We start from the raw sequence: 27,310 nt of genomic DNA, 5'->3' as shown, positions 1-27,310 counted from the left end.
ATCCTGAAGCCTCATCTGAGCATCCATCAGAAGGTCCTAACCTTGCTATGAAGATATTAGACTGCACTGAGTCACGCTGCTGGCAGGCTTAGTGACACCAACAGAGACAGAGACCCTGAATCAGACGTCATTAGGCAGATGCTGAATCATGGTGTTGAGTAAATGTGAATGAACCTTTCCAATCAGGGCGCTCAGCAAGAATCCTCTAGGGAACTTTAACCCAAGGAATGACATTTAGAGATGAGAGGAAAATTAAAAACTTCCTCTGTTGCTGCTTGTTTGTTGAGATGAGGTTTGTCAAAGTTCGCTCAATCTATGAGCAATCCTGAAACGTGGAGGGATGCCTGACCCCCTGACCTGCTATCACCACTTCACAGCATACTTTTCCCACCACGAGGAAGCACGTCTCAGGCCCAGGTGCCTGCTCCTACTTTGCGCAGGACTCCTTGGGTCTTTAGGGTTGAGGTTTGGGAACAGCCTTCCAGAGCAGACTGCCAGAGGATGGGCCGACAGAAACAAATTCAGTCTTGGCTCGAGCACTTGGCTCAGCCTGGCCACGCCAAGGATTAGATGCCCACCCTGCACCTAGGTTTCATGATCCCCTGAGCCCTAGGCGTGTTTTGCTGGTGTTCAGGTTAAAATGGCCAATTCTGGGTTAGGACCTCATTCCCTCATGCCGTTGGATGCAGGGTAGAGATCACTCCTGGATTCAGCTGGGTGCTTCCTGCAAGGGTCTGGAAATAGCTGTACCCAAACCAGATGCTGGAGAGAAGCCCTTTATGTTCAGCATGGACTGAAAGATCGAAGTCCAGTGTCTTTGGGATGGGGGGAAGGGCTCGAGGGGGCGGATACATCCATCCAGGTACAACATTTTCTTGTGAAAAGGACCATTTGCTGAGACGGACACGAGGAGAGGGAGCAAGTGTACGCTCCTGCAGGGACAGGCCAGGCACACCAGCTTGGCCCTTGGGATTGCTGAAGGAGATTAAAATGAGGAAGATTAAAAACTCTAATATGGGAACACTACAAATCTAGCAGCTGCACCACTTAAGCCCCTTTCTTAAAAAAAAAAAAAAGGTTATAAATCTTTGCCCCCACCTCAGGAAGGCAGCGCATCCGCCAGAATTATGCTTTGTTTTCATTGCGTGAAGGAAGGAAGAGGAGCCTCTGTGAACAAACTGGGGCTTTGTGGCAATAAATTATATTCTGCTATCCTTTAACGGGCAAATAAATATATGCTGCTCTCCACACGGTATTTACCAGGCAGGCAAATGGATTTGTGTGTAGAAAATTGCTAGACGGTGAAGTAATCCTGCACAGCAATATGCCCAACAGCTGCACATAACCCTCCTCCCTTCTTATGTTCTGTCTCATACGACCTGCCAAAGCTGTTTGCAACACGGTAGGACAAACACCCGGCACAATATGTTTCTCCAGGGCCTCTGGCTCACAGCTGGCCCTGACCCTCCTTTTGACAGCGATTTCTGCACTGCCTTTTCTCCTTTACCTGTAAAAACTTACTAACCAGTGTTGGTGTCTCCTCTCCTCCTCCCCATCACGCTCTGGAGCAGGAGTTAATCACCGAGCCACGTGGGCAGAGAAAAGAGCTTTCATAACAGTGACAGACCTGCACCGCAAAGGAACACGATGGATTTGCAGAAAACCCTCCCAAGCAGCCCAGGCCCTTTTACCTGACGCTCATGATGTTGCCTTCGGGATGCTTCTGCAGATAGGCTTTCACCACCCAGGCCGTGTGCTCCCGATAGGTCATGACGCGGCTGAAGACCAAGTGGAGAGAGAGGAAATGTTTTGGGGGGGAAGCAGGATGAAACTAGGGGAGGGCTGGTGAGCCCCTCGAGCCCCCTGTCCCCAGGGGGCAGCTACCCCGATGGACCATCTCTTCGTTGTCAAGTCTGGAGACCTGACAGTGCAGGGCCTGGTCCTTTGCAGCAGGCAGACAAAGCACCCCGAGCAATGGAAACTACTTGCTCAAGTCCCTGAGCCAACAGGTTATCAGCAAGATAGACGAGGCAGGACAACACGAGATCTGGCCCATGCCCACTATGGCTCAGGCTACACAGTGCTCAGCAAGACGCTGCAGATCCTTCAGGGACCCTCTCCAGGCACCAAAGACCATGTCAGAGTTGATACGGGTCTTACAGGCTTCGGGCCTTCGGGGAAGACACCCGTGAGATTAAGGGAGGAGACCCCTTTCTGGTGAAAGGGGCAGAGGCTGCAGGTCATTACCATTCGCTCAGAGCCATCCTCCTGTCGAAGACACGGATGGAGCCGTCGCCGAGCCCTGCCACGATCAGCGAGCGATGAGAATCGCAGGACAGGCTGGTCACGCAGCTGTCGGCTCCTGTGGGGATATCCTGGGGATAAAGTGCACACACAGACCATGCTGAAACCGAGGAAGAGTGTTAGCTTGGCCCCACAGCTTTTGCTGACCTACGTACTCCAAGGGGCTTGGGCAGTCTCCTCATTCGCTCAGGGTTTCAGCGTGCTCTCCTTCCCCTGGAAGGCTACTCTAACCTCCATCATACTGCCGACATGTACAGGGAGAACCAAACCGAACCGAACCGAACCGGAGACACCAGGCGGTCAAGGCAGTTCCAGAAATCAGGGCCTGATGAGCACGGGGTCAAGGAACTGATACCCTCCCTGCAGTACAAATGTGTCAGGCCCACGGCCTCCAAAGCTCAGCGGAGCAGCAAGATGCAAACATGAGTTTCCTCTGCAGCACTGCAACACGCTCTATTAAAGGACCAGCTTTTTGGTGTACTTAAACTTTACCTCCAAATAAAGGAGGAAGTTCACTTTGGGAAGGAAGGATCAATGTTATCCCCTTCTTAAAAACATCTAATTAATTAAGAGAAATGTCAGGGAGGAGCTCTTGAGCCATAAACCTTCTGCAGCTTCTGCTGGTTGCAAATGCTGCTGGAAGGGCAGGATGAATGGTAAATACTTAGTTAAAAAAAATATTGAGAGATGAGCCAGAGAGGAGGAATGTGTTTGCTGAAAATAAGATTCTTGCAGTTAAGTGACATGTGTGAAAGAGAACCGAGCGTCCACAAAAGGAGAGATTCAGCACATGTTACAGGCAACATCATCTACCAACACTCCTGTGAAGAGGTTGTTAAGGAAACAAGCTTGCAGAGCAATCGCTCTTTCTGTGCACTAACCAAATGGCAGACTAACACTGGGTTAAACGTGCTTCTGATGAAAGACCGATACCTTTCCAGGACACTCAAAGGGACTATGCAACAGAAAGTGCATCCGATTAGGAAGCAGGTTTGGTGCATTTCCTATGCACCAAGCTAGGACGTCTTTCCTCCAAGAGCAGGCTCCCCTGCAGTGGAAAGCAGTTTGGAAAAACAGGCCTCTTAAGACAAATGCTTTGGTACAGCAGGTCTTTTCCATTCCTCAGGCTCCTGCCATACGGTGTATCATGAACTACTGCGTGCACATAATCTAAAACCTACTTGCCCTCTAGAAAGAATGAAACTATTTTACCAGAAATTGTTTCCCTCTGATGATAATTAGAGTCATTCTGCATAATGAGAACCATTCGGCTCCGTCATTTCCATTTTTGCTTTAACAATACTTCGGCTCCCTCTTTCACCTTTCATCAGTTGATCTCAAACCACTTTAAAGCCCCTCTGTGAGGCTGATCATCATTACTCCCACTTTACAGATGGGTAAATTAAGACAGAGTCATTAAGTGACTTGTGTAAGAAAGCAGAGGGAGTCGGTGCCAAGTCAGGAGCAGAACCCGGCAAGCCACGCTCTACAATTACAGGGCACGTGGGTTTAGAGGTAACATCTGCATGTAGAGACCGCACCTATTGTACGTCTTAATTTGGAGGTTAAGAATGTAAAGTGCCATGGTGATATTGCTGGAAATCGGATATGCACCACTATTCTAACACTGCAGCTTTCCCCTCTGTCTGCTACAACCAAAGATCCATTTGGAATAATAAGTATACAACTGTGAAGAAGAAAAACAGCTTCAATTAAAACAGATAAGAAAAAAAAGAGCCCAAGCCACATTTTCAAACTCGGATAACAATCAAAGTGGCGCTCTGGAATGGCATTAGCTAATTTCACACTTCAGTCCTATTTCTGTTCTTGCTCATATCCACCTTCTCTAGCTGCTGTTCGCAGCCTCTGCTGAATGATTTAACCATTTCCTGGAGGCACCTCTCTTTGGGAGGCTGCCTTTAGAAAGCTAACGACCTATGTCTCTCGCATCCCAATTCTCATCTCTGCAGCGGGGGCATTTGGAGAGAGAGGAAAGGAAGTCCTTGTTGCACGGCGACCGCTGGTCTGCCCCCAGACGTATTCTTTCAGCAGTTCAAAGGGTAGGAAAGCATCTTTATTAGCCTGGTTCTCCCAGCTCCACTACTCTCCGTACCGCCTGTCAGCGTGGCAGTGCGACTAAGTCACAAACTTCTGATCATCAGAATTTCAGCAAAACCACTTTGTGCCTTTTTTAAACAAAGAAACACAATGCTTTAAGATGCTCTCAGTACAATCATTAATCATTCTAATTTAAAAGATTTTCACCCTACTGCTTTCTGATGTTCTCTAATTTATGCAGATAAAATAATATTTGAAAATAATTAAGATTAGCATAGGCTTAATTATGCTGCATTGCAGGGTCAAAGTGTCGTAATTAATGCTCATCCAGAGGTAATTAATTCCTAAAATCTTTGGAGATGTGTCTTCATCTTCCCTGGCATGGTGACTTTATTTTTGCCAGGCTGCTGCTTCTCCTCGCACTGCTTAAATATCAGCTTAATTCAATCACAACTGACACGAATGCTTACACTTTCTCCCCATTTATTTGAAATGAAAAGAGACGAGTGGTTAGAGTGCTGCCACATCCAAGCGCTCTGTCTGAGGTGAGATGCACTGGAGTGGGATGAAAGCAATGGGAATCCCGTAATTCTGAAACAGCGAGTTGAGCAGGTGTGAAAGGGAACTGCCTGGGTACGGGCGAGTGCTGTGCAGTCATCTGCAAAACCAGAAGCATTTTTAATGCTTCGTTATCAGTGACCGTCAAGCACCGGGCAAAATTCTCTGCTGAGCTGCACTTCTCTGCTGCGGACCTGGCAGCGACTCCCAACTCTGCTCACCAGGCCAGAACATGGGTCACAGACATGTCACTCCAATGTCCTGATGCAGGAAAGCCCATTCCCGCTCCCTCCCCGCTATTTTGCAATGCCCAAACCCCTCCACCTCCCACATCCAACTGCCTGTCATTCAGCAGAATAGCAATGGCAACTGCCGACAAGGAAAGGCACTGCAATATGTAAGGAAGCATTCACACGGTTTTAGCTGCCTTGTGATGTGGCAGGAAAGGAGAGCCAGCACCGTGAGATCCATCGGCTTTCCACAGAGCCCGATCTGAGAACCTCTGGCTGCAGGTGCTAGTGCAATGCATGATGTCCCCCAGAAACATGCTCCCTGGTGCCTAGCTCCAGAGGTCCTGCTAGCAGCGGAGAAACGTGCGCAGATGTTACCTGGACTTTCATTTCTCTGTCTGTGTCCCAGATCCGGATAATCCGCACATCTCCCGACGTCATGAGAAGCCCAGTTTCCTGCTCCCAGTCCACTACCATTCCTGCTCCTACGACAAAACACAGAGAGGCCAGGAAAATTATTCTCTGCATGTGCACGGCCAGAGCTGAACGCAACCAAAGACCCGGTTTTGCAATTCTAAACTGTCCGACACATCAGCGTGTCCAAACAGGCTAGTGCTACACAGACATACCTCCATGCTCCTTGCCAAGTGGGCCAAGCCATCTGTTCCTACAGCTAGGTCCTTCACTTCTTGGGCTAGAAATGCTCTGGCCGACATAAGCTCTCACCCCTTTAGCACCCAGCACTCCTGGGTCAAGATGGGATGCTACTGTGGGACCGTAAGGGAGCCATAATAAATTATCCCTCATCCTATAAGACCACGATGTTAAAGGATGTCTTGAGCAGACGGGAATGGCAAGGACATGGATACGGTTGGTTTTTGTAGTCCCACCCTAACAGAGGAGATGCTAAGAGCCAACCTGCTTTACAGATGATGGGGCGACCCCGCTTTGGGCGGACGCAGACCTACATCCCCGCCCTGCCATCCAAGCCCCCTCCTGATCTCCCGCATGCTCTGGGTTCAGGAGATCAGCTGACATTAATTGACAGTCTGTCTTTCATCCTACTGCAGGAGTCAGGACTCTGCAGTTAAGCTGATAGCTCCTATCTTCATCTTGTGAGTCAAACTGATTGTTACTTCAGATTGCCTGGCAACTCCAAGGGCTGCTAGAGATCCTAAGCAAACAAGCCGGCAGTGATTTAGATGATAAGCACCTCCAAAGCGTTTTCATTTGTCATCCCGTTTATGGCCCATGTGACAAGATAAACCTGGCAGGCCTGAGATGGATACTGCCATTACCATCACTGATGGAGTTAAGTAGGCAAAGCTCTGTTAGGCAGCTTTGAAGCTCCCAATTTTCTAGTTATGTTCCCCAGTTTGAAGACAATCATTTTCTTCAATATAATCATCAGCCATAATCCCCAAACCACCTGGAGACTGAAGATTTTCCACTGCAGAGAAGGCCCAGGAGAACATCAGTGCAGAGGGCCCGGCCTGGTGCCACGGCACCACGGCTTGATCCGCTCATCCCCAGGTCACCGTGAAGAGCTCGCTCCTTCCAGCCATCACTGGGCTCTCCCGGCACAAGGTGCGGAGCGCGAGGAGCCCAGAAGACAGCGTCTCTCATACGAGACATGCAGGGGCTGGGGAGAATTTACATGGTGGAAAGAGGGAATTCACTCTTATGAAAGCAAGGTTCTTTGGGTAGATGTGGTATCTTTTATTAGACCAACTAAATAGCTGGAAAGAAGTTTTTTGCAAGCTTTCTGGCACAAGCACCCTTCTTCGGGCACTGGGACACTCTCTCTGTGCCCGAAAGCTTGCAAAGAACTTTTTTCCAACTATTTAGTTGGTCTTATAAAAGGTATGACATCTACCCGAAGCGCCTCGCCTGCCTGTGTCCTTAGACCACGACGGCTACAACCAACAACCCTCACGAAGGGCTTTGGGAGAGGAAGAAGGGTGGAAGGTGAGCTCGGAAGGGCTGCGTCACGCAGCTGGAGGAGATGCCATTTTACCGAGAAGAGCCTGCTGCCTTCCAAGGCAGCGCAGCATGAGGCAGGACTGCAGAGTCCCACGGGCACACGCTGTATTCGCTGCTAGTCCAAATTAGCTTTCAGGACCCTCCCTCACTGTGATGCCTGGCAGCTCCGTTCCACGAGGAAGAGCGCTGGATCTCAAGGATTTCAATAACCGCAGCACGAATGACCTACGCGCTAGCTTGCCCGCCCTGCCCTCTCTCACAAGAGGGGGAAATGCCCTTTTTACCTCATCTGATGCAAGGGGGGCTCGTTAACATCAGACACATGGCTCGCACGTTGCCCCAAACGACCCATGCATGAGAGAGAAGACAGTATCTGCTGCATACAAACAGAGTCAAGGGGAGATCTCCGCATTCTCCTCGATGAGAGACTTAGAACAGCCTCAGACCTTCAACCTGAAAACCGCTAAGCCGCTCGTCACCAGCGGCTGCCCATATGTTGGATACGAGGAATACATTACACCCTGGGAAATCTCACCTTCAGCCTCGCGGGGCTGCAGCAGATGACAAGAACAATGGGTGAGATAAAAGAGGCTCAGATGACACGTTTCCAACCCCTTTCAAGGTGAGGGGCTATTAGGGAAAGAAAGCAGGCTGCAGCTAGCAAATACCAAATGAGAAATTAGACTGGGGTTGAATAAACAGCCGAGGGACCGATGCTACTGCAGGTCTCGTGCAGAAATCCAAGTTATTCAAAAGCAGGGGCAAGAGAAGTCTTTTTTCATTACAAGAAAACTCCAAGATGCTAGAGTGAAGGGAGGTCCACCTCGCTGCATTTTGGCTCGCGGGGCGGACAGGCTGGTTGCCTGCTCTGCTGACCCATGGCTTTGCTCCCGAACGGCGGTCCTCAACCTTTTCAGACTCAAGGAACCTCTCGACAGACTCGAGGCACCTCTCAATAGACTCAAGACTTCCCTCAGCAAACACCAGCTCTTGGTTTCCCCTCATTTTCTGATTAAGGAAAAATACTAGAGTGATTCTTTGGTTGCAAAGGACTCAGAGAGACCACAGCAGGCGGGAACATTTTAACCCTATGGATTCCTCTTTGAAAACTCAGGATTTATCCTGCAGCCGGGGTTTGTATACCTGACAGTGCTTTCAGTGCCTGGCACCCCTGAAAGCATCTCAAGGCACCCCAGAGCGCCACGGTGCCCTGGTTGACAATCTCTGCCCTAGGGAGGAGGCAAGATATACCGGACACATCTTGCTTGATAAAAGAGCCCCCGAGCAGGATCCTCTTATATGTCACCATCCACGTTCCCGCTTGCTCATGAGAACGGGCCTGACAATGAGGGAAAGCTATGATATATGCACCATGACAAAGGCTGGTAATTACGACTGTGGCACTTCTAAATACCTCCACATTTCAGGATCACAAACCTGACGACAGCGTCCCCTTAACACACCATTAATTGAGACTACGTCTTCCCTACCAGGGATCCTTCATTCTTGGATAACAAATCTTCCACAGCCCAGGAAAACAATTTGAGAAAGGGTTTTAGTTGAGCCTTTAGCACAAGTACTAGCAGTTCTGCATGATGGAAATGATATATAGGCGATGCATATCAACAACTGTTCTTGAAGCTGTAACTTTCTATGGCTGTTCTCTGCAGGATTCCCCTTGCAAATCAGATATTTGTCTCAATGGGATAGTTCCCTGTTTAAATTTCAATAAATAATGCCAGAGCTGGAAGCAGCTGCATTCCAAGTGCGTGCACTTATTTTTATCATTGCTGGAACGTGGCCAACCTGTACTTGGCATTTTGATTAGTTTGGAAATGCCGTCGTGGACCACGATATAAAAACCTCGCAGCCTCGCACAGCTGATCTTTTCAGCGCAGGCCCCTTGGTTCGGCAGAGGTGCGTGTCTCTCAATTTCCAGGCAGCAGCAGGAGGGCTGCGGTCCCTTGCTCTGCAAATGTGCTCCCAGGCTGGGCACCCTTTCCATGCGGAGCAGGGCAGGCAGCAAGAAAGGAAACGAGCCCTCTGGGAACGTCCTCCAAAGAGCCCAAAGGCCTGGTCCTGGAGCTCAGCTCCTCTAATTAGTGCATTTCCATAAAGGCCCTGACCTTATTGACAGTGCTTCTCTCTAGCGCTCTCTCCCCAGAAGAGCCAGCACCAGCCCTGGAGAGATGCTGGGATTCACTTCCACCTCCCTCTCTCCCTGTTGGACTCCTCTGGCTTTTAGCTCAGCACCTGGCCCCAACGGGTCCCTCCACGTTGGGACAAGCAGCCCCTTTGCTGCAGGCTTTCCCACCGCACGGCCAGGACACCCCAGTCCACGCGTCCCCTTCCGAATCCCCCTCCGCTACCTGTGTGAGCTCGAAAATCACGACAGCATCTCAGCTGCCGCCCCCCTCTCCTCCCGATCCAGCCTGCTCGTTTTCTGCCACAGTAAGTGTCAGCGTTATTAAAAGGCAGAGTGAGGCCCCGGGAGACCGCGCTCCTGCTCTGGCAGGGTCTGAGATTTCAAGGTTTTTGTTTAGGGAGCATGGGGAGTGCAGGAAGGAGGGATGGGGCTGGAAGCACGTGTCATTGTCTGCTGCGTGGTCTGAACAGAAGAGACCTCAGCGAGGCAGGAGAAAGCACATGCATTTATATAGCAGAACTAACAGAGACGGGGAGGGGGCAGGCAGACAGGAAAGTTTCTCCATGCCAGCCTTCTCCCCTTCCCTCCCCAAGGGAGCACGCTCTCGGCACAGGGCGTCCGGGTCTTCGTGCATGTACACGGCTCCTCGCGGGGTTCATTCCCTAGCTGCCAACAGCCTGTGATGCTGGGACTCGGGGCAGTCACCTGTGACTGCGTAGATTCCTGCGACTGCACAGGCTTCCTTTCCAACACAACGATGCAAGCAAGCAGACTACGCTGGTAAACAGCACGGGGAGCGATAAAAACAGCCGGCCCTCCCCTGCGCCCGAGAAACAGCCGGCCCGATCGCCACCGTGGGGGGGCACGGCACCACCAGCCCCTCCAGGCGTGGGTTTCTGTCTGCCCTACGAGGCTCGCTGGCGAGGAAATTGGAAATCACGTCAACTGCTGTTCAAACGCTCCTTGCGCTGTTACAGGCGACCACATGCCAGCGCCTAACCACCAGGAGCACCCCACGCAGCAAAATCAGCTCTTTCTGCAAGCCTCTCCATGAGCGATCCAATTAGGGCGATACAGGGGCTAATGACAGGAAATATGTAACGGTTACCTTAAAAAGGGGAACATGCTTATTAGTTTAAAACAGCAAAAAGCCACGTGTGAGCGCTTGCCATACTGCAAAAATGTTTCTTAATTTGAAGCATTATGATAAATGGCCTGGTGTGAGCAGACATCTTTGCATGAGCTGATTAACTGATCTTTGCATTCCTTTTCCTAACGTCAGCTTCTGCGGTAACTGGAACAAGGCAAAAGCCGCTACGGGCAGAGCGAGGTGAAATTTAACCGAGCAGACAGCACACGCGTGCTTGTCCTAGGAGAAAGAATGCAAATAACTGAAATCTGCAAATCGCCAGCACGCCGCGCTTTGGGAATTCACTGTAGTACGAGAATGCAAGAACTGCTGTTACTGGATCAGACCGTAGTCCGTCCTGCCCGGTCCCCGGCGTCACGGCGGCAGACGCTGAAAGGGAGTGAACTGGGTACAACCAGGGTTTTTTTCCTGTTGCACACCCACTTGCAGCATCCAGCATTTAAGACCGAGGAAGTCCTGATTAAGAGACTATCCCCGTAACTCCCATGATCAATAGCTACCGATGCCCCTTTCCTCCGAGAACGTGTCCAATCCCTTTCTGCATTTGCCTAAACTCTCAGCTCTCACAACATCTCGGGGCCATGACTTCCACGCTAAAGCCACGCTGCGGAAAAAATGTCCTTTTGCTCGTTTTAAACTTACCACCTCCCAGTTTCATTTTATGACCCCTCACTCTTGCATTGCGAGAGATAGTAAAGAATAGCTTCCTATTCCCATTCTCTTCACTATTTAGTATTTCGTGAGCCCTTCTCATGTACCCCCTCAAGCATCTCTCTTCTAAACTGAATAGGCCTAGCCTCTCCTCACATGGAAGCCCACAGGCACACTCCTGTTTTATAAGTTATTCTGTCCAATTATTGTAAGCAGCTCTGGCCTTTGTCGGAAAGGGCAGCGTAGCAACTGAATGAATAAATAAGTGCAATTCCATGAAACCCTGCTTTGGCAGGGTAACGGATGCGTCTGTTCTGGAAGGAGCCGATGCTTTGGCCAAGTGACAAATGGTTAAACTTGAACGCTCTTGCGAACTCCTTCGCCGACAGGGGACAGGGAGAGGAAAATCCCTGCTGCATTTTTCATTAGGAGAATGCCTGGGACCTCAGCGCTGGCGAATGTCTCTATTGATTCACACATATTTGTGTGCTCTGGACACGGCAGTGCTTGCTTAGCATTATCAGTATTGATCCTGCGCGGGAGTGTCTGGTGTTTCCTTAAACTGCTCCGATGCCCAGTTGATTGAATGGGGAATTCCTTTCAACCCTGTCTCTCTAATTTTAGCCTTTCTGATTTGCCGGCAAATTCCCAGGGAAACGCAAAGCCTGGATGCTAATAGGAACACATCAACTCGGCAAAGTCTGATCCCCTCGCTTTGTATCTGAACAGCCAGCGGGAGAGCAAGTCCCCTAATTAAAGAGCGCTGAATCACACAACCCAATGCGATCACCTTTGTTCTACTAATCACTACAGACACAGTCAAGCCCTTATCAGCTAGTGAATATTAATAATTGATGAACAGCCCAAGCCGACTGTATCAGCTTACATGCACATACATACACACGCGCGTACAGGTGCCCTGACAAGCAAGCCATCCGTCTCCTTAGCAGAAACCGAGGAGGTACGAATCCAACGGTGCCACAGATGCAGCACATGCCCTGCTCCTGCAGCCACAGACCAGACTTACCTACCCTTTCCCATAAAGGCTAAAGGTTACCAGATGTGTATTAGCCAAAGGAATAAGCCTCTAGCCAGAGCCCGGTATAAAAGATGCACTGACCACTCACTTCCCCATACAGATTTGATAGGATACCCATGTGAAAGATAAATCAGTGACAATAAAGATCATATTGGTTTGATGGCTTTATGTTGCTGCCATTTGGAAACTGCCCTTCCTACTCTCTGATCCAAGCACAGGTTGGAACGATCCTATATCCATCCCAACAGACCACCCGCGTGTCCCCTCACTGCAAAACGGCCCCAAACTGCAGAGAACATGATCTTAACGAGTCCCATTAGAATAAGCTCCTGCCCCATGCCCATACAGCACCTGGCACCTTTCATGGCACTTTCCATCTCTCATTACAGACACGTATACCAGGCAAGGGATGGGATGGGCAGAAGCAGCAAAGCCTTCCAGGAACCAAAGAGACCCAGCGAACATTCACATGGACACCAGACAAAATTAAAACAAAGAGCGACTGGGACAAGGCAGTCCTCCCCAACCCGGCTGGTCATAGGTAAGAGGAAAGAAAGCACTCACCTCCCTGCTTACTTCTGTCAAGATAGATTGAAACCCTTCGGGCCAGACCTGTGAGAAGACAGGGATTAAGGGGTTGATGCCAAGGGTAAGTTGGTCAGCCAAGCAAAACAAATATTTAAAAAAGGATTAGAAAAGCAAAGGGAAGAACACACGAGACAGAAGAAGCAACACCAAGCGGAGCACGTGCCTCTGCCCTGGGAAAAGGCGGCATTTCGGCTTGAGCCACAGCAGCCTTTTCCTGGGAAGCTATTAACAGTGGGGCTTGCTAAGTAGGACATAAAAGGCCGGTCTGCCTGACAACACCACAAATTTGATTGGTAAGCTTCTTCCCGAATCTGGAGACTCTCTCGATCCTTTTTATGCTTCTGCTCTTTGGACTAAGTGAAATGCATCTCGCTGGGGAGTGACAAATGAAGGTCTAAATGACCCATGGCACAAACATCTGTGTATATCACAGAACACCAAGATTTTGTCATTAAAGGCTCGCACTTTGTGCAGTTAGTGCTGCTGTACGGCAGCATAACGTGCTCTCCTGCCCCATCCTTCAATGGACTGCTAATGAGCAGACAGGGTGTGCGAACGGTTTACAGATGCTCTGTCTAAGTAGCTCATAAGTAGGGAATTAGCCATAGGAATGGTGTAGTTTCAGGCCATCATCAAACCTGGAGAGTGAGAGAAACTGCAGGGTAGCGGCACTGTTGCAGGGACATGCTGCATTTAAGTTCATGCCGAGACCCCGGCTTATTTTTGTCATGCGAATGCCCAGGTGTTCAGGAAGAGATCTAGCTAGTCTGGGGACGGGAAGGTCTGATCCAGACCCTCTTTTGCGAATGACACTGGTTCTCTTTCCCAAGCTGGACAAAGGAAGGCAACGAAGACTCATGCAGTTGACAAGGCTGGAAGGTCACACAGGAGCAGGTAGCCTCTGGAGGATCCAGGGCAGCTGATCCTGTCTCCCTTCTCCTCCACGTTTGAGAGCCTGAGGGGTTTAGAAGAGCTGAGACTGGAGGTTCTGCTTATTTGTTCATTCCCCAATTCCCCCATGTGCATGTGTCTTGGAGGACCGGGTAGCCAGTGCGACTTCGCTCAGGGGAAGCGCTGACATAATCTCTTGCCTCCAGAGATGGAGCCGAGCAGTGGGGTGATGCATTCAGAAAGAGCCCGTTCTGAGTTCCTCCAAACAGGCCTCTCGTACGCAAACCTGTCGGCAGGCACTGCACTGCACTGCGCTGCGCTGCACTGCGCTGCACACACGCCTGACAGCCCTGGGATCTCAAGCCATTCACAAAACCACTCTGCTTTTATAGTAACTACATGAACCCTGAAGCCTCTTGCACTGGGACCCCAAACTTGTATCAATTTGAGTTGATGCCAATCCAGCGCTGCTCAAGAAAATGCTCTTAGAGGTTTCCTTCAGCTCTGCAGAGTTTTGTGCTTGCAGATCTCATTTTTGCAGGCTTCAAAACATTAAACTTCTAACAGCATGACTTCTACCGCCTTCTCCAGCCGGGGGCGTGGGGCTTGTCCACAAAAGAAACTGGCACTGTTTTAATCCAAAGTGTGAAACCAAACTGGAGCAACCCTTGGTCAGATAGCTTTGGTTTGGTAGAGCTTACGCTGGGATTCAAGAGCCCCCATCGCAGAGGTCTGCTCCAGTTTAACGCAGGCCTTTCCTACACGGACTCTCAAAAGCTGATGAAGGTATGGACAACAGAGCTCACTTGACTGCTGAACGAGAGCCTCCGTATAAGGATTCAGTGCTTCTTGACTTGTCAGTATTAAAATGATTTGTCTAAGGATGAATGTCGCATGCAGACATGGCCTCAAAATGGCTTCCTAAACCATTTCAGTTAAATGGGTACAACTTCCTGGAGTAAACGAAGCCTTAATCTGGACAGGCTCCAGCATCTCTGGCTGGCAAGAAGCTGACAGACATGAAGGAGTGTGATGAGAGGTACTGAGCGGCAGCCGTGGTCTCCCAACTCTTAGACAACCTGCTGATGTTTTTCACAACGGTGGGACGCAGCCTGTCCCTCTATTCTGCATTTGGTGCGTCAGTCCTACCCCGCTGCAGCCTGCTATTCCCCAATGAGAAAATCCACGTGGAGAGCCAATGTGTTTCTTAACAGTCTGACGCTTATTCCCCAAAGCCAGCATCCCGGGTGCTGTCAAGAAGTCTATGAAATCACAGAGACAGGGATGACACCGGGAGTGGGGAGGGAGGGAGAGAAAAACCATAAATTAACAAGGGGAGCAGCTCGACTCCAACAAAGCGCCCGCCTCCATGTAAACATCCTCAGCAGAGAAAGAAAGGAGGAAGCAATGTGCAAAGCACTGGTGAGCACAATGGCTTCAAAGGAACGTCAGGTGTTTTAAGGCTGTGTGCTGGGCTGTAACCATGGTCTCTGCAACAAAAGCCAGCACTTCAGCCGAGAATCTCATTTCCAAGGGGATGTATTTCGCTCTCCTCTTTTGAAGTGAGTGAATTTATTTTTTTCTCTCCACAAAGACATCTGTGCTTCTCTTCTTCTGCATCCTGTCTAATCACTCCCCAAGGTGAATGGCAAAGAATACCAGATCTAGGTGGGGTAAAGCCACGTGGAAAGGAGAGGGTGTGAAGAGAGGCGCAGGGGAAAAGGACACAGAAGCCGCAGCAGCGCCGCCTTCCCCAGCACAGCCACCTGACTCCTGCAGCTAAATAGCCCTTACCTCAGTGCATCACCTGCTCCGTGATGTCAAACTGCTGCACCAAAGTCTGTGCAAAGTGGAAAGTGCGGTGCGGGGCAGGCAGCAAATGCCCTGTCCTGATTAAGATGCAGGTAGGTGCTGGGAGAGACACAATGGGACTACGCGGGTTGCATGTGTTAGCATCTCCTCCGAGCACTGCAGATAATGCAGCGAGAAGCAGAAGACAATGGGAGCCTTGGAGGATTTCTGGATGCCAGTTGTTACCAGAGAGGTGGAAGTGAAAGCCTGAGTCCAGAGAGAGACAGGATTAATCAACACCTCCCACAAAGCCCGACGGTGGCAAGAGAGAAAGACACTAACTGAACAGGGCTAGAAAGATGCCTGCTTGGTGCCCTCCTCTGCACGGAGGAGGAGCACAGATCCAGACACTTAACAGCTGAGAGCAAACCACTGGCTTCTTCCTGCTTTTATTGAGCACCCTGCCAAAAGCAGGTTTCAGCCACTGCAGTTTTCTCAGCATGCTGCTAACTCCCAGCAGTTTGCAATCCATTACATGCATGTGCAATAGTGCAACGTGGAGCTGAATGACAACAAACGCTCGTTTTTGGCTACGATGCCAGCGGCAGGCTGCGCGGTGCTCAGGAAGAGGCCCCGGGTCTGCCCTGGATGAGGCAGTGCATGTACAAGCCGAGGAGTGCCGGGGCAGGCTCAGAAATGACAGCTGTCATGCTTTAAGGCCCAGTTCACATTGGGTGGTTGTAAAATCTGATTTCCTGCAGGGCACTGGGGAGAGAACTTCCCCGGCAAGTCCCACGTCACACCTCTTATTACTGATCCGTAAATCAGTCTTGATTGGAAGAATTCAGGCAGTGGAGAATCACTCTCAGAGCACTGGTGCATTCCCAGGCTGGGAAAGACAGAATATCTCCCCTCTTCCATAGCCTAAAACAGAATCCACAGTCCCTCCACCCCGCCTCCTGGTTTCAGCACTGAGGCATGGCTGGACGGGGAGGTGCTCTTTTCACATCATCCGCCTCGTCCGCCTTAAGGACCCCAGAAGTGTCAGTCCCCCTGCAACCCCATCCTGTACCTATGCCATTTAGATGACATGTTCCTCCATCACAGCTCGACCCAGAGTAAATGGCAGGAGGAAGTGCTAAACAAGGAACCGCAAGCTAACTGAAGTCACAGGTGCCACATGCAAAGCCGTGCGAAGGGTGAGCAGCCAATCCAAGGAGAAGAAAGAAGAGAGCTATTTATCAACCCCAAAGTGGGGGAGAAATAACCACCAGTTCGGAGTAGGTAAGTGTTCAGTACACCCTTGTAGGACAGGTCTCTCCTCGGAAGCACAATTAGAAAGAGGCCACGGCCTGCCCTCTATTACCCTGGTACAGCACTGCCCTCCCTCCCTCCCAGCCTGGCTGCTGGAGCTGTGCTCATTCAGGAGAGCTCGTGAGGATTTTTTTCATGGGAGAGTTGGGGGAAACAAGTAGAAGAGAAACTCCTCACCACAACTCGGTAAGAGGTCATCCACAAGGCACAGAGACTGTTAACAAGGATGTTACTGAAGGCTGAAGCAGAGCAACCTGTTTCACTTTACCCATCCCTAGAAGAAGCCCCACCGTGGCAAGTTATTTCTGCCCACAGATGGGAATCCAGCACACACCCACCTCGCGTGGTCGGCAGCATGTCCGACAAGCCCTGCCAGGCTGTCACCATCTCGGGATTCTTCTCCAGGTCGGCAAAGTTCTTCCACACTCTGATGGCGCCGTCATCTTGACGAAGAGCATGGAAAACAGAACAAGAGGCAACGCAACGGCTGAGACAGGCGTCACTCAGTACCCCAGAGCAGCTGGTGAGGAGAAAGACACTGGCATTGTGGCTGCAGACTCTTAGATGGGAAGTGTCATCTGAGCTTCTGGCCACTTTGTCAGCAATCTCTCCTCCTTTTTGTTAAGCTTCTTCTGCGCTCTAACCATGTGCCCATGTCACCTCAGTTTTGCACCACTGGGGACTGCACTTGCACTTCCCATCAGCAAACACCTGGAATTACCTGTAGTTTCTTCTCCTCAAACCATTTCATTTTCTCGAGGTCACTGATACCTTCTTTGCTAGCTATGCTGAACACCAAAAGTACTCTTAATTACCAAATAACCGGAGAGAGATGCTGTAACAAGAGCCAGCCTCTCAGAAGCATCGAGTCTTATTTTGCTCCACAACAATGAAACTTCAGTGCTAAGAAGCTGTATTTTGTAAGAAAAATGTCCTAGAGGCCTCACAACCCCACTCCCTCATTCCTTAACTGCAACACTTGAGTGCTACATTTGAAAAGCACTAGAAAACCTGTAAACTAACAGGTTCAGACCGGAGCCCTGTTAGAAATAAGTCCTACTCACAGCTGATGAATAGGAAAAGCAGCACCTCGTTCTCCCCTGCAGGACGTTACAGGGCAGATGACAGTACTGTTCCTCTTAGGTTTGCCATCAGGCATGAGCAAGGGATTTGCAGAAAAATTCAGAACCATTTCAGAAGTTTCATTTAAATATATATATACGAAGGCCCTGTCCACTCTATAACGAAACCTATGCTAGTAGCAGCCTGTGACCATTGACACCACGTGTGCAGCATAGTCTTTTTCTCTGTCATAAACACTAACCTTTTACCCCAATAAATTGCAGCTAAAAAACTGGGTCACCTATGCAGGAAGATGGTACCATGATTTATTACTGTTAAGTGAGGACTCAAAGCTATGTAATGACCCAGCTGTAACAGTGACCAAAAACAGTGAGATGTAGTTAGCTGTGTTAGTCTGAAGTCAAGCAGAAGGCAAGGTAGATTTGCACCTTACAGACTGACCAAGGTAGGGGGGTGTGTATGTGCGTGTAGCACAAGCTTCAGCCCACAAAATACTTGTATTTACTTTGGTTAGCCTATAAGGTGCAAATTTACCCTGCTTTCTACTGAAAAGAGAGTCTCACAATGTGTTCATAGCATCTTGTGTTCAACTAGAAACAACCACAGAAGTGATTTTCGTATTTAAGAGTGTCTGCGTGTGCTGGACAAGAACAGCTGCCCAGAGATGCCCTGTCCAGGCTGCAACTCCCATGGGGACCAAAGGTAGCGGGAGTGTGCTGGAGCCAGACCCTTAAGAGAGAGGAGAGGGCTCAGAGCTTCCTACATACACCGTACGCACACAGAGCACGACTCCTCCCTCCTGTCCCAGGGCTGTTGGTGACAGGGGCTGGGCTCACCTGTGGCTGTCAGGAGCAGAGAACAGTCTTGGCCATTCAGGTACTCCATCGCTGTGATCCTGGTGTAGCGAGGGTTCCCATTGTGGAAATAGTCCAGCTTCTCCCCTTTCTCCCAATCCCAAAAACTGAAAAAAAAAGACCAGGTCAGATCTTGGCTCCCTGCACAAGCCATTAAAAAAGCAGCTCTTCCTATTACAGTGGTACAGAAGATTATACACACTGGACACAAATTAAACTTGGTTTTCTCCTGAGAGTGTTCAGTGTCATTTTATTAATAACTTTCCATAACATCTCTAGCTTCTGCAGAGGAAGTAATAAGATTACTATTATAAGTGCCCACTGCAAATCTAGTTGTAACGAGGCTTCTCCACCTACCAACACAAGAAGAGGGCAGCTTCTATTTGATTAATACAGGACAGAGACAGACTTGAAAACCACCGAAGTCTGCACTCATCTACGGACAGGAGGCCTCTGTGCTCAGATGCTACAGGGGCAACATGCTCAGACCCTCCAGGCCCCCGTTTGCATGTTGCTCCGCACAGTGCTTGCATCAATACAAACAGGCTCTGGAAGGAGGCCTGCCCTGTCCGGCTGAGCCGGAAGGGGAATGACGATGGGTGCAGGTGGGGAGGCAGATGAGAGCTAACGCCTCCAATACACGGTGCGTACTGCTTTGTGCTACATCGTCCTGGCGGAGAGTCCTTACATGTCTGGTCACCACGTGGCAGCCAATCCTTGAAAATCCCAAACAGGCTCTTACCAGATGCTGTCTTTGTCAGCTACTGCTATGCACGGCGTGAAGGGGTGGAACTTCACCACGGAGGGGACACCCGGATTCCTGTTCAGGAAGATTTGATCGTCTAGCCGTGAAATACCTGGGGGAAACGGAGGGGAACAGCAATAAAATCAGATTCGGTCCCTGAAATGAAACTATGCTAGAAGGATATCACCCTTGCCCTCCTGGGGACTCCCTGGGTCAGGCTTTCTCCATCCGTGTCCTTCTAAAGTTCACCCGTTACCATTTCCCTGGTTCTGCCTCTCAAGCACTCCTCACTCTCAACTGGCACAAGCCAAGCCCATCATGCTCTGCCTTCGAAAACTGTCTTTAACTAACTCCACCAACTGCTGATCAGGAGTCTCTGGGACTCCTATCTGCTTGTGTGGAGCAACGTTTCTGCTCGTGTTTACGGTACCTCATAATAAACACGAGTTTCAGGTGACCGCTCCCTGAAGCAGAACCTGTTGCTCTTGTCATGCTGCCTAGAGACCTAAAACCTGATCCTTTCCCCAGACTGATCATTTGGGGCTGAAGCTTTTCTTTCTCCATCTCACCCGGAGTTGGGGGAAGGTGAGGGGGAAGTGCCATATAGTCTTCAGGTAGGTGAGAAGTGAGGCTGGAGCTTAGCCGTCAGCGCTCTCCAGCCCGCAGGGTTCTCATTTCCTGTGTTAGGGTGAGAGCGACACTGTCCTTCTTGCTGTCTGACACTCCTGCAACTGCTGCCCGGCACGTCTTACAAACTCTAAATTTGATGAAAGCTTTTCTGCACCAGACAGTGATGTCAGCGGGAAGCAGGCTAGCTAGTGACCTGGGTGTCTGTACATTCAGCCCACATCTCAAGCCACGGGCGCGTATCCTTTCTGACACCGCAATAATGAGGGATACCGAGACCGCAAGCCTCAATAAAATCAGCAATGTCTTCATTCTCGTGAACGGTGTCAGTGCATCTTGTCTATCAATGGTATTTATTCTCATGGGAAATGTTCACAAAAGCCCAAACTGATTTTTCATACGTCAGGTTTTAAATGCCCTGGGCTCGGGTGTGTGAAGTCCGATGCTCGTGTCACACGGGTTGCGTTTTCGCAGGCGGAGTTGCAGAGCGTGAGACTATTCTCCAGTCTGACGCCTCAGTTTGATTACAAGTGTTGTAAGGTGTTAGATGCCACCATGGAAACACTTGCGGTCCTGAAAAGCTAAATAATTAAGAAAGCAAGACTCCAAATCTTTAGCCAATTCGAGCAGGTAAATCTCACTGGCCTTCAGGTGTCCACTGCCATCAAAGGCCACAAGAGAAATGCAGACTCTTGGGTAGGGACTTGGCAGACGGCACAGACAAAGCTGTCACTGGACAAATAATGGATCTGGCCTTTTGGTGGCCAAATGGAAAAAGGAAAAACGCTCGTCTTGGCCTAAGAGGACAGGAAGCGTGAAGATTTTTGACAAAATAATTAAAAAACAAACAAACAAACGTGGTCTCACTTCAGATCGACCCCAAATATTTTACCCGGCCTACTGTGACAAGCTTCCTTTACTTGATGGATCATTTCATCTTTAGCTTTACTGGGCTCCTGATCATGGTATCTATTGATATATCTGTTTCACTTTTAAAGTAAGTGGCCAAACTGTAACCCTGTCTGCAGAAAGCTTTAGCTCCACTGCACAATCATGCAACCTGCCCTCCTTTGCACCATCCATATTCAAAGGAGTCCCCTGGCCCCAGTCCCTAGTTACAGTCCTGGTTTAGATACTCGGCCCTGGGATGACGCCACGCCATCCCTTGTGGAGCCTGATTCGGCCAGGCTTCCGGGGACGGAGCTGCACGTGAGAGACCAAGCCCCAGCCGTCTGGTGTCTTAACATGCCACAAAAGGGAAAACGCCCAAGCCTCCTTGCTTTCTGGTGAGAGCTTTTCTTGAACGCCGCAGTCTCAACAGCATGAGAACAGCAGCGTACGGCAATGACACAGATCCAATCCCTACTACTCGCTGGCTACTCTGATGAATTTGAATGCATTCCTCTATTAAAGAAAAAAACCCAGCCTGGCTGCTGCCTTGTAAATGCATAAAGAGTTATAAATAAGCAAGATTAGCTTTCAGCAGAGCACTGAATATCCATGCTAATGAAACATGAACCCGAGGCATATTAGAAGGAAAGCTGTAAGTGTAAATGAGACTGTACATAAAAGTGCTAAAGAAATGTAACGGGATATGAGGAGTAAACAATCATTTATGGAGCTCAGTGGAGCGGGGGAACGCTGGAGTCATTTAGAGACTTGCTGAACAGGAGGAGGAGGACACATCACTCAACTCTGCAAAACAAGCTGATCTGGCATGGCTGGCAAGCCTAACGGCCTCTGACACGGCTCAGACGCTGGCTGCGTCCTTTCGGGCAGGTGGGAGTGCCGATGTGTATCCCGTCGTGCCCCGTCTTCTAGCCCTTTGAAAACGTAACCTACAATATCCATCAGAACTTTACAGGACAAGGTGGAAAAGCCAAAATGGTAAATCAATAGCATCTGCTAAGGGCCTCTGAATTATTGATTTTCTGCTGGATGCTTTGGCACTCATAGACGTGCCATCCCCAATTGGCTGAGCAGCTGAAAAGCTCAGCTGTTGGCCGGCAGACCCAAAGCTTTGGAGTGAGCCCGTGCACCAAACTCTGCAAACTTTCCCACGAGTGGGGAAACAGGATCTTATGGCTGGTTGTCTGCTGCTCCCTCAAAACCATCGGCTCTCTTACTCCTTCTCCTCCCTTGTGGGCTGCACAGGTTGCGTGAACTGGCATCCGGCTGGGGCTGGTCCAGTGAGGCTTGCCTCACTGCACTGCCTGGATGATAAAACTGCATGGAGATGGTCAAAGTTGAAGGAGAAATGTCTAGAGCAATCACAAGCAGGTCTCTCCCTTGAGCAGAAATGGGGCCCTCTAAGCAGAAAGGCAAGTCCCCCTTAGGAAAATCTTTCACATTCCTTCCACCAACACCTGTGACAGCGTCCACTGACTTGCTAAACACGTGGCCTGACAGTGCCTTGCTGTTTATTGTTCATTAAGAGTATCACAGGAGAGCGTGGAGTCCCTCTCTGAGCCCACACAGGTTCCAGTGCTCGAGGTGCTGGACAGGAGAAGCTGCCTAGAAGGCAGAGTGCTCACCTTTCTGGATGATCTTCTGCGCTTGCTTCCTGACACGGGCGTTGCGGAGAAACCGCCACTCTCTCTCCTTGCGGATCTGGCTCTCCAAGTCGTGCTCTTCTGGAATCTTTAACACATTAACACTCTCATTAGTCTGAGGCATCAATGTCACACCCCAAGTTAAGGACTCCAGCCGGAACCAGAAATCCCCCAGCATGTGCAACCCCGTTTGCCTGCTGGCAGTGAGCGGGAAGAAGTCATGGAGCCATGTGATTCACAGACCGGAATCTAAACCTAACCTAAATCTTTGCCTCGTGCGCAATCCCTTCCCCTTCCCATTCCCTTCAGCTGGTGTCCTTTATTCTGATTTCTTTCTAGACTCCAGACTCAGGCAGGCAAAGTTCTTAAAGAGGCATGTGCATTTAAATGGTTGGTCACCGCGCTGTCCTACAGCACCGCAGTCACCGCTGTGAACCCACTTTACTCTCACGGCCATTCCTGTGACTTTTCCTGTTTAACTACAATACAGCTTATTTTCCATAGTGCCTTTCAGCTGAAAAACATAACACTTCAGAACAAGGTATAACAATAAAACGTGGCTTTTGCCAAGGCACAAAATGAAAAACACTATTAAAATCTTCCTTTCAGTGACTAGAGTGGACAAGAGGTCTACATCTTTTAGTTCTGAGTCTCCAAGATGTGCAGGTGATGAATGCAGCAGCATTTGCTGGAAGAGGAGGGTTGTTTTTAGTTTCCTGTACCAGAACATCACAGGTGGCAGCCCCAGTACGCCTGTGCTGCCTCGTCTCGTTTACACACATCCTTCAATCTGTGACCCTGAAGGAAGGTGCACCCAGACCCATCTCGCCGCTAGATCTGTGCCCCGCTGAAGAGGGCTGCCCATGCTGAGAAGCTCTACGGTGCAACAGGACTAAGGAGTCATTTAAAGTAAGAGCTGCATAATCAGCCTCGCTGGCAGGAGCGTTCCCGCAAAAGGGTCAGAAGTCCTTCAGGCATCCTTCAGGCGTGCGCAGGTCTACATTAGGAATTTTTGCCTGTACAGTAATGCTGCTCAGACCCGTGATACTTGGAGACATTTTTATGCCAGCAAAAGCCCTGGTGAAGATGCAGGACTCTGGCTCTTAGGACTTACACCAGCGCCCTCAGCAGAACAAGCAAAGCAGCCAAAGTACTTCTTTGCTAGGACGGACTGTGCCTGAACTCAGAGGCCGAGCAGGGCTGCCGTCCCAGCAAACCTCCTCAGAGCAAAGAGCCCGTGGAGCCCAGTGTGGATCCTGCAGGCTCCAGCACCGCCAGCGGTTTCTGCCCAGGATGATAGTCACTGAAGGGATACTGAGGCAGGCCGAGTACAGACAGTGCCAAAGGGAGCACTCCAAGATAAAGCGATGCCCCACAAAGCCCACGTGGGCATTTTTGCCTAGTCATATAAGCTAAAGCTCGTTTAATGACACCGGAAAGGTCCTCTGCGGCAAGCACTAGAAATTCCCTCCGTTGTAAACGTACCAGCCAAAGATGCACCATGGGCTTTGTTTAGAACGGCAATGCTAACATGGCACCAGCAGCACCTGAGATTTTGGTTCCCTTTTTTGCATTTCTTTTCTTCCCAGCCTCACCTTGAAATTGCTTATTCCCAACAAGGGGCAGCTTCAAGCAAAGACCGGCACCACCTGGAGTGCCCCTAGGCATCGTCTGGGGGACATCTGAGCGTGGTGGCTTGGGGCAAGGGTGCGGCTTCCCTCCACAGCTCCCAACCAGAGCTGATCAGCCTGGGGGTTGCAAGAGAGACTTGGGAAGGGGCCTGGAGCCTCTCCTCTGCATGCTACCTAAGAGAAAGCAAAGGACGGGACTAGGACAGGGTCTCTGCCCTTGGTGCATCAGAGACCCGCACCTCTAGAACCGGCTGACAAAGGAGCTGCGGACAAGGGGCGCTCGTGAGAGCTGCATCGAATTTACTGCAGTGAAAGGGATGATGGCTACAGAGGAAGAGGGTGTTTCTTGGAGGCAGGAAGAGCCCCTATAACTCCATTTTTCCCAGTGAGAAAGGACTTCAGCAGCCTGACATTACTATGCATACTGTGTTCAAGAAGACATCCAACCCTTCGAAAGGAACCACGAGCAAGATTATTGTGTTGGATTGCCTTTTCTTTTGGAAAAAAAAAATAGTTTCATTTTGCAGCAATCCAGAGTTTATTAGAAAGGAAATGACAAATGACCAATAATGCAAAGCAATAAACAAAGCCCAGATAAAATGCATCAACGCATATTTGAGAGGAGAGATATTACACTTTAATGAAAATCCAGTTTCTATGGGAATAAATTAGTCTAAGATCTAAAAGGCTGTCTCAAGCAGGAGAGAAGAGGGGCATGAACAGAATTGTAAGTTCTTCCGCTGGCACCCAACAGCTCTCTCCTACTCCGACTGGGAGGTCCTGTCCCCTCCCTGACCATCTCGTGCACGTGCACGGGACACAGACTGGTGCACTGAGGGAGCGCACAGGCTTTCTAGCTCTAGAGAAAGAGCCTCAATCCTTCCAGGGATAACGCAGCGGAAAGCTGGCTGCAGATGTACAGTGGTGAGCGGACAACCTGCCTCCAACAAGGTTTCTCACGGCATCATGCAGATGTGCTGCACACCTGCCCATGCTCCTGCCCAGATCGGGGGTAACTGCTTCTCTTCTGCGGTCACTGCAAAGCAGGCAGCCGTGTAGGGACGGGGAGAGCGATCAGGTTGTGCGTGTTACATGCAGCCTGCGCATGAAGACAACACAAGACTCCTTCTCGCTCCCAGCAGGCTGCTGCGCAGGGGCCCACTGACCGCATGAGGCAGAGGCAGTATTTTGATCAGTGGAAAATATTTAACTTCAACCACTCAGAAAAACTTACAGAACAAGCACTCAACTTGGGCTCTTCCAGGCTAAAACACGTGTGCCAGCGTGCGCACGGGAGAGAGATCCAGCCAGCCTGCCTCTGACCAGAAATCAGCGGGACGCCCGGATCAATCACTCATCCCTTTGCCCCCTCCCCATCCAAGCTTTACCAGATCCTTCTAGCAAGTGAAAGCCTGGCATTGGCTTCAGCTCAGCTGTCCTGGAGGTACGTGGGTGTCTGTAACAGTGTGACAAGATTAGGATCAAAAAGGCTGCAGATTTCTAACACCTTTCGCCTTCCACTCAGACAGAAACCAATCCCGATTCTGATGCCTCGTGCTGAGCCGTGTCATTCAAGAGCCGATGAAGTTGTTTTCCTTTACCTCTTTCCCGGTGTCTTGGTGAATGAAAGGGTTGCGAGGGGTCAGGAAAGAGGCTTGGTGCACTTGGTAATAGCAAACGCTATTACAGGGAGGTCTTTGCTGCAGCTGTTTTATAAAGGGTTAATCTCTGCAGTGGGGCTTTGAACAGCTGCCGGGACTATGAGGAGCAAGTGCAATGAAGTTCAGAGCAGGGTCCACATAATTCTCACCTCCCAGGGTCCTTACCAGCCTCCACCTCGTGGGACCTCAAGTACAAAGTGCAATGAAAGCTGGCTCCAGCTCTTTTGATGAGGGGCTCCCCCGCAGCCGGCAACACGCAGGCTTTCTTGTGCCTTTACCGACCCCAGCCTGCATGCGGTCGGCGGAAGAGCCTTTAGCTACAAGAACTTCCTGATCGCTGAGCAGGAGAAAGCTTTCTGCAGAGATCAGAATTACCGGAGCCGTCTGCTCTTTAATGCCTCACCAAGCAATCACAATGCAGCATTCTCTCCCTAAATTTATCTGATTTGATAATCAATAAATCAAGTTCAGTATGATGGTTTGAAACCAAGCCAATGATTTATAATGGAAATGAATCCCTGCATCTTCCCAGCGAAAGCATTTTCAGAGCAAGGGCTATGAAGCAAAGCTACACTCATAAATTAAATACGACTAAGACGTGCTCACAGTCATTTTATGTTTATTCATTACAGGAATGACTGTTTTCTCTTTCCCCCTGTTTATTTCAGAAAGGAGCACTCCTGGATGAAGTGCCAGCGAGGAACCGCAGCATCCCTCTCTTCTACCTGCACTTAGTTCAGTTTTCACTTGGCCTTTTCCTGGAGACGGAGGCTCCCAAAAGGCAGCAGTGGCCTGGCAGGACTTTGTGTTTCCGCCTGCTCCGGGACTGGCACTTCTAGGAAGAGACCGCTCTGCCGAATTCCAGCCAAGAAACACGTTACAGGAAGGTCAGCATTACCTGGCAGAATGGGCAAAGACTGGAAAACACCACGGGAAGCCGTCTGCAGAGCCCTCTCTCTCCTCCTCCTCCAGATGCAAAACAACACACTGATTACAAAATTACATCCTATTTCTCAGGAAAGGCAATGTACCCTACAACAGGTGATATGCACACGTGTCGCATCTCCTGGTCCTGAGCGGCACCCCGGGTATGCCAGAGAAAGAGTCCACAACAAGGATGCCTCAAATATCTTACGTATGCTACAAATATGGAACAACCTCATTATGTGGAACCCCCTGGGACCAGGTACTTGCTGTAATGGGATTAAGTCAATTTGTCACAGCATAATAATGAAAAGATCAGCTCCTGCTATTAAGAGCGGGGTTTGTTATAACAAGACTGAACTGTATCTGACAGCTCACGTGTTTGGGCTTCAGTTGGTTTGCTGATGATGCCCCGCCACCTCTGAACAGCCCCTCTGGACAGATGTGGAGGTCCATGGAAAGAAAACACATGGAAGATCGCTGCAGATGTGCAGCTGGATCGGCAGTGTGCAATCTGGTAGGGAGAATGC

At 49.9% G+C, this 27,310-nt stretch overlaps 1 protein-coding gene across 7 annotated transcripts in view; it reads right to left on the bottom strand.

Annotated features, from left to right (window-relative positions):
• The window catches only part of RPTOR (regulatory associated protein of MTOR complex 1), a 249,291-nt gene that overhangs the window by 7,088 nt on the left and 214,893 nt on the right, over positions 1–27,310 (bottom strand). For 5 of the 7 annotated variants that reach the window (XM_059731959.1, XM_059731963.1, XM_059731958.1 and 2 more), the window contains 8 exons: positions 22,547–22,652; positions 19,383–19,497; positions 18,623–18,747; positions 17,042–17,146; positions 12,684–12,731; positions 5,529–5,635; positions 2,248–2,375; positions 1,692–1,778 (listed from right to left, as the gene is read on the bottom strand). In XM_059731959.1, coding sequence (XP_059587942.1) covers positions 1,692–1,778; positions 2,248–2,375; positions 5,529–5,635; positions 12,684–12,731; positions 17,042–17,146; positions 18,623–18,747; positions 19,383–19,497; positions 22,547–22,652 — 821 coding nt within the window. The remainder of the gene's footprint in view (positions 1–1,691; positions 1,779–2,247; positions 2,376–5,528; positions 5,636–12,683; positions 12,732–17,041; positions 17,147–18,622; positions 18,748–19,382; positions 19,498–22,546; positions 22,653–27,310) is intronic. The other 2 variants (XM_059731961.1, XM_006270638.4) reach the window with 1 other exon arrangement.

Source organism: Alligator mississippiensis, chromosome 8 (genome assembly GCF_030867095.1).
Source record: "Alligator mississippiensis isolate rAllMis1 chromosome 8, rAllMis1, whole genome shotgun sequence".
NCBI lineage: Eukaryota > Metazoa > Chordata > Crocodylia > Alligatoridae > Alligator > Alligator mississippiensis.
The sequence above is the reverse complement of the archived record's forward strand: the minus strand, read 5'-3'. Positions and strand labels throughout refer to the sequence as shown.